This window comes from Lepisosteus platostomus, chromosome 17 (assembly GCF_059453375.1).
Source record: "Lepisosteus platostomus isolate fLepPlt1 chromosome 17, fLepPlt1.hap1, whole genome shotgun sequence".
Taxonomy (NCBI): Eukaryota; Metazoa; Chordata; class Actinopteri; order Semionotiformes; family Lepisosteidae; genus Lepisosteus; species Lepisosteus platostomus.
Window position 1 is genome coordinate 8,287,847 of NC_142627.1, and position 12,018 is coordinate 8,299,864.

The 12,018-nt window shown below is 39.8% G+C and overlaps 1 protein-coding gene across 1 annotated transcript in view; it reads right to left on the reverse strand.

The window, feature by feature from the left end:
• Positions 1–11,082, reverse strand: part of LOC148646059 (tau-tubulin kinase 1-like) — a 54,244-nt gene extending 43,162 nt beyond the window's left edge. The window contains exons 1-3 of the mRNA XM_088609683.1: positions 10,902–11,082; positions 2,764–2,922; positions 636–783 (exon numbers count right to left, since the gene is read on the reverse strand). Coding sequence (XP_088465809.1) covers positions 636–783; positions 2,764–2,871 — 256 coding nt within the window. The 5' untranslated portion in view covers positions 2,872–2,922; positions 10,902–11,082. The remainder of the gene's footprint in view (positions 1–635; positions 784–2,763; positions 2,923–10,901) is intronic.
• Between the last annotated feature and the right edge of the window lie 936 nt (positions 11,083–12,018).

The following is a 12,018-nucleotide window of genomic DNA, read 5'->3' on the forward strand; positions in this document are numbered from 1 at the left end:
ATCTCTCTGACAGTGCTTAGGCTGTCTTATAGGAGAATAATGTGGTCTGATCTCTTTTCGGCTACACCCATTTGCAACACAGGCTCCTGAGAAACAGCTTCTCAGTAACATAGGTCTAAATAAGAGTATAAATATGAACCACACCGCTCATTCTCCTGTCCTATATATTCACTACATAGACTACTGTTAATATCACATACCATTCCAAATTAGCAATTAATATAAAAATCTTAATTTAAAAAGAACTGATAATTTTGGAATTATTTTCTGTTGCAGAAAACCAAAGATGAATGTTGACATAAGTATATCACAAAAATATTAAAATAAATGTAAAATTGATGCATATTACATTGTGCAATGAGTCAACACAACGAGGTATATTATCTCGTTGTATTTAATGTATATATTATGTGACAACAAGTGATACATGAGTCGATATAGTTTGAAAAATAATGTTCTCTTTCCTTTCCTGGGGAGAATATCTGAATCCAATGAAAAAGCATCACTCTCTTCTGTATTATCTATCTAATCCTTGAAGATGCAATGAAAATATTTGCTTTATTCTGCATGCTTTAACAGTCAGTTCATCTATAAATTAATGCAGCATGAATGGAGCACACACAAGCTTGACCCACCTTGCAGTTTCTTCAGGACTGCTACTTCCATCTTGAGAACCTGTTTGGGCTGCTGGGCTGACTCCACCTTTAGTGCCACGTTCTCTTTCGTCACCGTATCAACAGCTTCGTAGATCTCCCCGAAACCTCCTCCCCCAATCTTCTTCAGCTGAGCAGAACGTGATCAGCTATTAATAGGACTGAATTTCCACAGTCTTAAGAAGCAAATACCCACCTCAGCTGGATGGAAATCAATATCTTAGTTTACTCTACAGCTCTCTTCCTCTCTGTCATTTAAAAACTTAAAAGAATCTGCAAGGTTTGCACCCCTTCCCCATATTTTTTAATTCCACCCCCAAATCTGATTTATTGACTATCAATACACCCCTGAAGTTTCAGGATTCAGATACAGATGTATTCTCATGAGGCATTTTGTCTGGCCAATCAATTATTTTGCTCTGTAAATACCAACTACAGTAGATCCATCCTACACCCAAGGTATTGTGCTTCCCTTGCTGTCTAAGAAAAGAATACGTCAACAATCTGATTATAACAGATAAGATAACATCTGTGATAGCTTCTATTCCTCATGTTTAAATCATCCCAGCTCTCACCACTAGTCTAACATACTTCAGGGTATATCTTCATCTAACACACAGAAGCAGACGACCCGTCTGTCATTATTAAAATGTATCCTATTTCTTTTCACAATTGTGTTTTGGGGAAAAGTAGAATAAAAACAGCTCAGTGGCTTTCAAATATTATTAATGGGATTCATAACTTAGAACAGGCGGCACATCTTTACCCAAAAAACTGTGGGAATCTGGAATAATCCATTCAAGAAATGACATCCTTTGATCAATTTGCTAAATGGCCTCCTCTTCTTGGGAAACATTATTGTTTTTATGTTGTTACTTCTGTCACAACTTCTGTTACTAATTTTTTTTGTAAGAAGTACTCAAGGTGAGCCTTTAAAAAACCCATGACCACTGAACATCTTGGAAAAATGGAACCACTGGTATTAATATTTTTATATGTCCTGTAGTACATTTCTGTTCGTGGCTTCTCAACATGCTTTGACTAGGGTTTATAAAGGATAATCGTATATTTTCTGTATACCATTAGGCCATGCATGAAGCAATGGGTACTGTACTGTAAGTACTGTAAATACCTGGTTATTCCACATGTCAGTCCATTCCAAATAAAATAAGTATATCATTGAGATCAGCTCCACTGGACAAAGTCACAATGTTTTTTTTAAGTCATGAGAAATCCCTCACCTCTGGTTTAAGAAATAACCTTCTTCATATTCCCCCAACAGATGGCTGTTATTTTTTGAAGGCAAGTACTCAAAACAGTGTTTTAAATGTGTTTCAATTTGTTCCATCTGCAATATTGGAAAAACTGAAGGATGCCACCCATAAAATCAAGTTTAATCAGAAAGTAATACATTTCTTGGATGGATTGGAGGGCCAGAAATAGACATCCGAATAGACACCAGATAATCTAAGATTAATCCCAAATGCCTTGTAAACCTGTCTCGTATTCGTGTCTTTTATTGGATCAATGGTGTTATTAAACATGGGAGTTCTGAATTAACCACTGTGGCAGAGTACATTAAAAGCCACTTCAAGGTTCAATGTCACTGAGCCATAATCCCACTGTGCATTTGTCTAAAGACCAACATCCTGTCGTCTCTCTGCTCTCCATCAGGAGTCAGCTGTATTTAAGCGGTCATTCACCAGAATCAAACACATTCTCGCCTGGATTTTGAAAAATGTGCTTTCAGTCGCAGCCTCACAATATAAAAGAGGGGGCGAACAGTCAGTCATGGCGTTGAAATAGGGCCGTAACAAACATGATAAATGAACAGTGAAACACGCACCAGAGGACATACAGTAACCGTGACCGGGAGCCCTGTGGAAGTGAACTGAAAAATGAGACCAGGGGGCACCTCATCACCCAAACGGTTGTGGGAGTACAGCATGAGTTATCCAGCCATGCTGCTGAAGCCGATGCCCTGGATTCATACCAAACAGGGCAGGATGAGACTCCTGGATCAATGAGCTACTAAATAGCACATGGTATAAATGGGCCAGATGGCCTCTTCTGGATTGTAACCTTTCTTCTGCCCTTAACCCATACTCACCACTTTCCATCGCTCCTTGACCATACAGTTGGCGGGCAGGATGTCGGCCTGCTCCCCGGCCCCGTTCATGGTTGCCGCGTCCTGAAGACCTGGTGCTAGGCACTGCATCGGCCAGCCAGACAGAAGTTGAACAGCGCCCAATTTAAACGGGCCATTTATCTGCAGGGGGTTCAACAGAGACACACGTGACTTTCTCAGCTCCGTGCTTCACTCCCATCGCACTTCGTGAAATACAGCTGTTCAACAACTTGAAATGAGTACAGACGATGACCTCATTTTCTTTTGGTTTCGTTCTGCATGAACTTCCACATTGTTGTTGTTTGTTTGCCTGTTGTTGTGAAGTAACATGGATGCAGTTTAGCCATCCCATGGGAGAGAAGAAAACTCTAACTGCACGCTTACAGTCCCCCCCCCAACAAAAACATGAACCAATAATAAGAAAAGAAAATATAAAAAATATTGTAAATTTAGCCCTTGGAAATATCAATATCTCTGTTACCTTTCTAACCTGGACTCAGTCCAAAATCCAAAATGTATTTAAGTAAAAAATAAGAACAAAAGCCTGGAAAAATCAATATTTAAAAGTGATTAAATGTGACACATTTCACCAGCTTTCATGACATCAAGCTTCACACTAACCATGCTTATTCCCAAACTGAATTAATATTCGCACTGTCCTTTCAAAATGTGCAATTTAACAAACTGTAGTTATCTTGGATTCCTTAACAAAGAGCCTGTGGAGAAAGCACGCAGGCTTTCAGGCATTAACTAGCATTCCCAATTAAAAAGAACATACTGAGTACAGCACATACTGTACTTGAAAAACAATCCACTTCTTCCAAACATTTAGCTAGTAAAAAATCAAGATCTCTTTCTGAAACACCGTAGTCATTTATGCTCTACGTCCAGATTTTTAGAAGATTAAGACTCCTGTCACTGTGAATTTTCCACAAAGTTTGTGAACTGCTTTCTCGTACAATGGTGCAATCTTTGGAAGGACTCTTCTAGCACATTATACTGTAGCACTTTGTGAAAAAAGCATGTCGTTGGCTATTTCCTTGCTGTTCTCCATCAACTTTCCCTCTACATAATCAAATTTCCATGAGTAACTCTTTTATCAAAAATTCTGTAAACAACAGTAATTGCGTAATAACAAGTTTGTGATTACGCTACACTAGCATCAACATTTCAGAGAAACAGTGTGGTTAAAATAAGAAGGATTGCTATTCTTCTAATATACATATAACTTATATATACATACTGTATATATTCATTCAAAACTTTCATTCATTCACTGAGGAATGAGGGTCTGCCATCATGTGACCCACCATGCTGGCCATTTGGTTTGGGGAAATGGAGGATTATGGGATATTGTCAAGGCTCAAACCCATGCCCAAACAAGCGAACATTTGTGGATCCAAAAAGATTCTTCTCAATAACCTTAACCGGTTAGCAAGTGCACGCAGGGGAACAAGCCAGAAACCAGAAACAAGCTAGATTCAGCTACACACACATCGTTATTCACACTGTCATTTGTCCTCCTGCAAATCCTCAGGACTGGGACCAGGAAGTAGACGATAAAATGAGGTAAAAGTGTCAGTGTGCATGCAACATCTGCAACAGCAGAAAGCCATGCACAGCAGAGTAAAACTGACAGAGGCTCAATGCTGGGGCAGCAGGGCATGCTGGAAATAATTTGGAAATCCTGTCTGCAAACGCAGTCAGCTTGGCTGATGTGTCCTTTGCACAAAACGGAAGAAGGTCTTGGGAAGAGATGTAGCCAAAAGACACGCAGGAGGAGAAATCCTTTTAGCAGCCATTGCAAGGTGCAAAAGCGAATCTGAATTTAGCAAAGGGTCTTAATGTAGCCATGAGTCTTTCTTCACTGCTTGAATCTAGAACTCAGGAAATGAGGAAAATCATGTCTGTCGATGACATGTGTTGCTGTTCCATGTCTACTGAAAGCACAACAGCCTCACCCTAGATGAGTGTGTTAGAATACACTTTAAATACATTGATCAAAGTAAAGCACTTTCATGCACTCTTTTCAAATTGATTATAAGATTAAAGGGCAGTGCTCTCAAATGCCACGTCAAGTGATTGTGAGGCAATATAATCATGTATAAATTACTTCCATTTCTGCCACTACACATTAGGTTTAAGGCTAACCGTGGAAAGGATGATACTAACAGAAACCGTGGCCAATGTTCTGATCTGGTCCACGATTTTAAAGCAGTATGTAAATCCCAAATCAATGCATTGATTACAGCTTCAAAACATGTTATTAAGTAAAAATGTATCCTTCACAAGTACAAAAATAATTCCTGGTCACTGATTTGTCTTCATTAATCTTTATAATAACAGAATGATACATAAAGTAATAGTAAATATTTTGTCTTTGAGAACCTCTACAAAAAGCCTTTGTACTATTTACTCAGCTTTCATCTGTCTTATCTAGAAAAATTCTAATGTTAATTCCACAATAAAATCCAATCAGAGAATTGTCTTCACTGTGCTTTATTTATGAGTAGATTGCTGTGACCAGGAGACAATCTCTTCTGAATATCTCTAGCAATACCTTGGCAACAAAATCTATTGATTGCCAACATAAATAAATTTGAACACCATGGGACTAACATTTTAATAATGTCTTTTATTGTACCTATACAACACACACTTGAACAGTGTCCTCCGGCAGCATGGTACAAGTAATTCATGCTGTAAGCTTATTCTTCCAATGAATCTCTGTGATCATGATTTAAATATTTAGCAGACAAATATCTCCCATTCTTTGGCAATTTATCTATTTATTTATGCCTTAAATATGTCCTGGTTCTTTGGCTACGCCTCAATTTCCCTTCAGGATCAATAAAGTTTTATCTATCTGTGAAATTTACAGAGACCATACCCTAAGGAAAGAGCAGCATTATGAGCCAGTTTTCGATCATCTGGAAAGTGCAAGTCACTCTTAATTCTATGATGACTGGGAAATGGAAAACCGTCTTTAAATGTTGCTAACTTTGTGGCACACTTTAAATATCGTTCACACCCCGTTATGCAAGTGCAGCATGCCAATCTACACACACAGGCCAGAACTTGGATTGGACCGAGTTGTTCAGTTTTGTTCGAGACCAGCAGACATACAGTGAGCATCTGCACTGCCCAAAGTCAGTGACGTCTGCTAGACAGCTACAGACATTGCTTTGAGTTAAGCCCATTCCAGAGTTCAGCTATTAGATAAGGCTATCAGGCTGCAAATAGAGCCTGTCCTGAGCTTTGGAGTGCAGGGGTTCTAGTATACGGTCTGGACTTGAATGATCAATTTAGAGAATCTGCTTGAGGCTCAAGGGTGAAGCACATTTAGAACTAGAGCAAAGTCTTTAATAATGATACTGCTAATCTCTCTACAACAGACTCATCTTGGTAAACACAGACATGAAACTGTGCACCCTTCAGTTGTTTTTCTCCGCCAATTTAAAACAGACAAAAAGGGGCCACTTTTGCAAAAGCAGGGGTTTATCACGTACAGCTCTCCCGAAAGGGCGAAAGAATGAAACCTCAGACTCCAAGGGTTAGAAATCTGCAACAGCCATTATCAGTTTGAACTTGGAAGCACAGAACAGCCACATTTCCAGGGTCCGATTCAAGAACAGGTACTGTAAACCTCTCACCATAGTGCAAACCCTCTTCAAAAACCTTACGTCTTTCTGAAAATGCTATGTACCGGGTTCCCAACTCACATGATGGTACAGCCCTCCTCTGTCAGCCTGCAAGTCAATGAAATTCTGTTATAACTGGCAATGCAAGACATTACAGCCACACACCAAAACCCCAAATGTTGTGTAATAATGTGACGGCATCTCTTCAATTATCAAGATCATGTCAGCACAAAATATTTGCCAGTTCCGAATCTGGTTTTACTGCATTCTCAGCCCAATCCAGATTACAGCATTTCAAAGTTTGCTCAGAATGTCTTCCACAGCAGTGTGGAAGTGTGTGCTGATGTATTTGTCTCAAGCTCAAAATAAAGAAAGTAGTCTGAAAATCAATAAACAATCAATTTGTCTTTTAAGTCGCTTGTTTTAAGACACATATTTAATACCACCCATAACTAAATGCTTGAAACACCAGGGGACCTTTGTCAAAAGTTAGAGAAAATCCATATACTGTATGAAGGCATGAAGAATGGAAAGGTGAGAAAAATGTTTTTTTAGTCCAGTGTCTGCAGCTAAAACACGTTTTTCGCTGTATTTAATAAAGGAACCTAAATAAATCCCCAAATTAATTAGCTTTCTTCATTACCAGCTATACAGTACATGTGATGAGAAGGCTGGACCAGATTAATAACTGTGACATACATTGCTGCTGCTGCAAATAGCCAGAAAGACTGGCCATTGACTGGGGTCTTTTACTATTGATTTTAACAAGGACACACAAAGACAAAACAGGTGTGAGACACTGAGCACTAGCCTCCGTTTTCTCATTTTGAACAGGAAACATTTCACAGAAACAATGACTAAACCATTAAGAATTTCCTCTTTGCATGGCTACGAAAAAGGCATATCTAGAGTAGGCACAATAAGATGGCCAACAGTCCCTGTGGAATGATTTAAATAATAAGCAGTACAGTTTGGGAAATGAATGCAGAATGTTCTAACTCAAATCCCTAATACAGAGACCACCACATCATTTACAGGTTTAAAAATCTGCAGAACGTTACGGCAAAGCAATTTGTAAGACACCTTTAAAAGGCCTGCCCTCTGAAGTGTTAAAAATGAAGAGGGACAGGAACAGCCGGTTTATTTGGGTTGGAACTACTCTGATGGTCTGACGTCTGTGCCCTTGACCTCAGAAGCTGCAGACTGTCTCACTACTCGCACTTAGGAGTTAGGAGAGACTCACCTGTCTTGTAATGTTGCCACATTGTTTGTTTGGCTCATCATTAAGGTAAACAAATAAATGAAAAATAAAATATCTGTCACAGAGTTCAAAGGTGATCAAATGATCCTAATCCCATTGTGATGTCCTAGTCCACAGATACCGCTACAGATATTGCGGAAAAGACTCATTTTCCGGGAGATCCCTGTGGAACTGTTTTCTTAGACCTCATATTAAACCGTTTGCATTCTGATCACATAACATTAGGCGCCTTAATATATATATATATCCCCTCCTTGCAGTCTTCCAAAAATATTGACATTGTTCAGATCTTACATTTATGCAGCTCTCCAGCTGACTATAAATGCCAGGAACAGAAAGATTGACCGCTGTAGATTCTGAAATTAAGTCTGTTTAGTTTCAATCCAGGAAAAAAATCCAGTATACAGGTGAAATCAAGCCAGAACACACGGTGAAGAACTAGCGGCAAAGAAAAATGGAAATTTAAGCGGTATGCATTTTTACCCCTCACTTTTATCGACACCAGAAACTGCCAAAACAAATGTATGATAAAATAAACCTAAGCATAAATTAAGTACTTCCAAACGCATACAAAACACGCACTAGTTCCACGTATTTATTCTACTGTTCCACGCAAAGGGAACTCCAATGAACTAAAAATTACCGTTATGCTCCAGATAGCTCATAGAGGCCTGCAGAAAGGAGACACGTCTACCTAAAATTGAAAGTTTTTATCTTGCTCCAAATGGAAGTGTTAATGTAACATGCAACCATTATTAATTCACCATTTGATAATAATAAATATTGTTGTGATTTTGTTAAATGACGTAGAGCTGACAAGATACCACTACAATCATGGTATTTACAGTATGTGGTGATTTTAACAAAGCGAACGATGTGGGCTATAAAAAAACAAAAAATGTTCTTCGGTTTAATTTAGGAATAACCTGCCTTACGGACAGCTCTAATATTTTTAAAATGATGAAAAACATCAATCATCAGAAAGATCAGACATGTTCATTATTTAATTTATTGTACAAAACGTTTTTCTCTCGGGTAAATCTAAATGACAAGTCGATTAAACTGAATCCTTCCAATATAGGGGTAATAAAGCTTTATCCCCTATACATTTTAGCTGTACTGTATACTGTATATGCTCGTACTGTACTTGTAAAAAAAAACGAATGCGATTAAGTGTTGTACCATAAAAGAATTAATTACGAAGGATTCCAAAATATGAAGAGGCTATAATAAACCACAGAGGAACCCCGTGTGCATTACATAATTCATTCACTTCAGTGTACACGGTCACCCCAAAACACTGACGAAATCCCATTGCTAAATACGGTCTCTCTCTGTTTCATTCATTCACACACCCTAACCACAGCCCCTGTAACACACCCGCACGCGAATAGCACACTCTGTCATTTCAGAAAAGCCAACTATCATAAACCAAACGTGCCGGATTGAGTCACTGCCATCGCATCACATCGATCATGCAAATAATTTCGTTCAAAAGGGATTCCGAATGACAGTTCGCTAGGGCACCGTCCCGAATAAGATTTACCTGGCGCCGACTCTAAAGTGGTCACTTCCCCGCCCTGTAACCTTCAGCACCGGGGATCATGAGGGGTTGTGCTGCACATGCCACAACCCGTCCCTAACCACCGCAGTACAACCTGCGCCCGGGAGATTTTTAAAAACTGAGAAAGGAGAGAGGAAAGAGAGAGAGAGAGAAAAACAAAACACGCCGCAGCGGTCGGCTCACGATACCATCACTGCGCCCTGTTACTGTCCACTCGGTCCGCCCGCCCCGCCAGAGGCTGTGCCCCTCACGACTGAGCAGCATGGAGGGGCTCGGCTACACTACCGCATCCAGCTCTGCAGCTCCGTCGGCACGCTGGGCCATCCCAGACGTCAGCTCCCGTTATCCCGCAAGACCGAAAACCGCATCACTGAAAATCCATCTCCTAAATTGCATATCGATACCAGAACCGAGAAACAATTGGAGCGTAACTGCCCTGTTCTACCCTCGTTTAATGCAGCTGTTGTTAATTTATGCTGTGTTAAGGTACATACGTACACTGTTATGCCGGCAGATGATGTGTGTTCCGTTCGCATAAATGATGTGTTGGGGTAGCTACATATGCATTTCCTTGCCAAATATCCATCACTGTTTTTTTATCAAGGTGATATATACAGCATTCTTCGTAAATATAAAGTAACCTAGTTTATCAATCAGTTTTTTTATCATGATTTTTAGTAAATTACTCGTAGCTTTTCCATTCTTTCGAATCTGTGTGCATTTACACAAGTACATTTACTGCAAATGACATTTTCGCTTGCAGTGTTTCTTGCAGCGTGAATGCGTTTCCCAATGAAAACACAAATTAATTCTTTGTAGCAAGTGACAGAGGACAATTACATTTCTGCAAAGTCCAAAGCTGGGGGAAAGAGTTTAAATTCTTTATTTTATATCGCGGAGATCCTACAGGCTTGCCCTCTCCACCTACAGAGAGATTTTTTTTTTGTCCGCAGTGCAGCGCGAGCCCCTACTCTATAGACACCCAACAACAGGCATCGTCCTCGCGACAGGCGGCGCACGAGGACACCGGTTTCCCAAGAAACAACAGCCACCCCACGCGCCTCGCTCCCCGCCCCCTTTTGGTCTCGCCCAATGGCCAAGCCCTTCAGACTTGTCCCCGCCTCCCAAGACCACCTTCTGCAGCCTCTCATTGGAGGAATGTCCTGACAATCATAGGTGTGAGGCATAATTCATTAGACCGGGTAGGCCGAGCAGAGCAACATGGGAGATGTCGTTCCGCGCATAAGAAGTCGACACTCTTTACGAGAACCTTTTAGAGGCGAACACTACAACTCCCATAAAGCACTAACAAAGCTTTTCTTATAAGGCCTGCATTAAAATGCATTTAAGTCAATTATTCATTAACATTATTCAACATAAATGACATCAATTAATTAATTCATCTCAGATGGCATAATGCGGATGGGACCGTTGCTTGTTTTAATACCAGGCTGTCTAGTTGTTCCTTGCCAAAATAATACGGTCACGCTTCGGCAATAGCAAGGTGCTCCCCTATGGGCGTTTGCTACTGCCAGCCTCCTACAATAGACAGGGTGCCAATTTAACGAAATCCGGACGGCTAAAAATGCATTAACGATAAGCACACCATCAGCGCTGAGGGAGAAAAGAAGCACGAGAATATAATTTTTCTGACCTGTTCTTTTGCCGCCTTAATAAGATCTCAGTTTTGGAAGCTTCGCCGAGGCGCATTATTCGGCTTGCGGGGTCATTGCAGTTTTTTTCTCATTCGCTCCTGCACCATCTTCCACCCTCCTCTTCTCGCCGTCCGCTTCTCCTCCTGAATCAGCATCACAGGGATTCTCCCACAATGCACCTCGCAGCCTGCGCTCCCTGGACCGTCAGCGAGCTGTAGTTAACTGTGGATGTTTTAGTTGCGTAGCAACTTGAGTGAAGTATTCGGCAAAAAAAAAAAACCTCTTTTGACGTGGGTGCGTTAGAATCGGTCTAGAAGACTTGAAAAATCAAGTTCTGAGAGTATAACGCATACCAAACCGGCAATTTTAAATTGTATTTGATCATGTTATATATCTATATATTAATCTAATTAAACGACTGTAACAATATCTTAGCATGCTAATCAATTTTATATTCCATTCCATTAAAAGATAAAAGTATAATTTTATGATCAGTTATCCCATTGCCATAAGAACAACTGCGATTAATAAAAATAATACATAATTCCTTACTCGAATATAGAGCTTTTAACTAAATACTAGTTAACTAAAACACTATATATTTAACTACAATACTATATATAAAGGTGATACCACAAAAATAAGTATAGACTGGAACGGTTCACATATAGAGTCTCATCTTTGCCCTCTTGCCGTTTTCAATCAATTAATATGGTATTTCATACCACCAGTGGGTTACTGGTGAAGAAAAGTCTGTTATACTGTTGGTTCATGCAGAAAAAAGCACAAGGACAACCAAGAGGGCATCCATTTCTAAAATCTTCCAGGCCACACTGCATGTATAGTTGAGAACATGTTTTTAGAACTGCAAAGTAATGTTACTTCAGTCTTTAGAGTGTCCCCGAGGACATCATATCATTATTTTCTACCCTCAAGCCCTTTTCTAATTTGGATCTTTCCACTCCTATTCCAAGTGTTCTTCTGAAATAAAATTATGCTCCTCAGTGGCATCAAAAATACAACTGCTATTCTGTATCAAATGCCATAATCAGGTTTTAATAAATAGTAAAGAAAAGAAAACATTGCGGCTTCAATAGATCTATGACGCTGCAATAA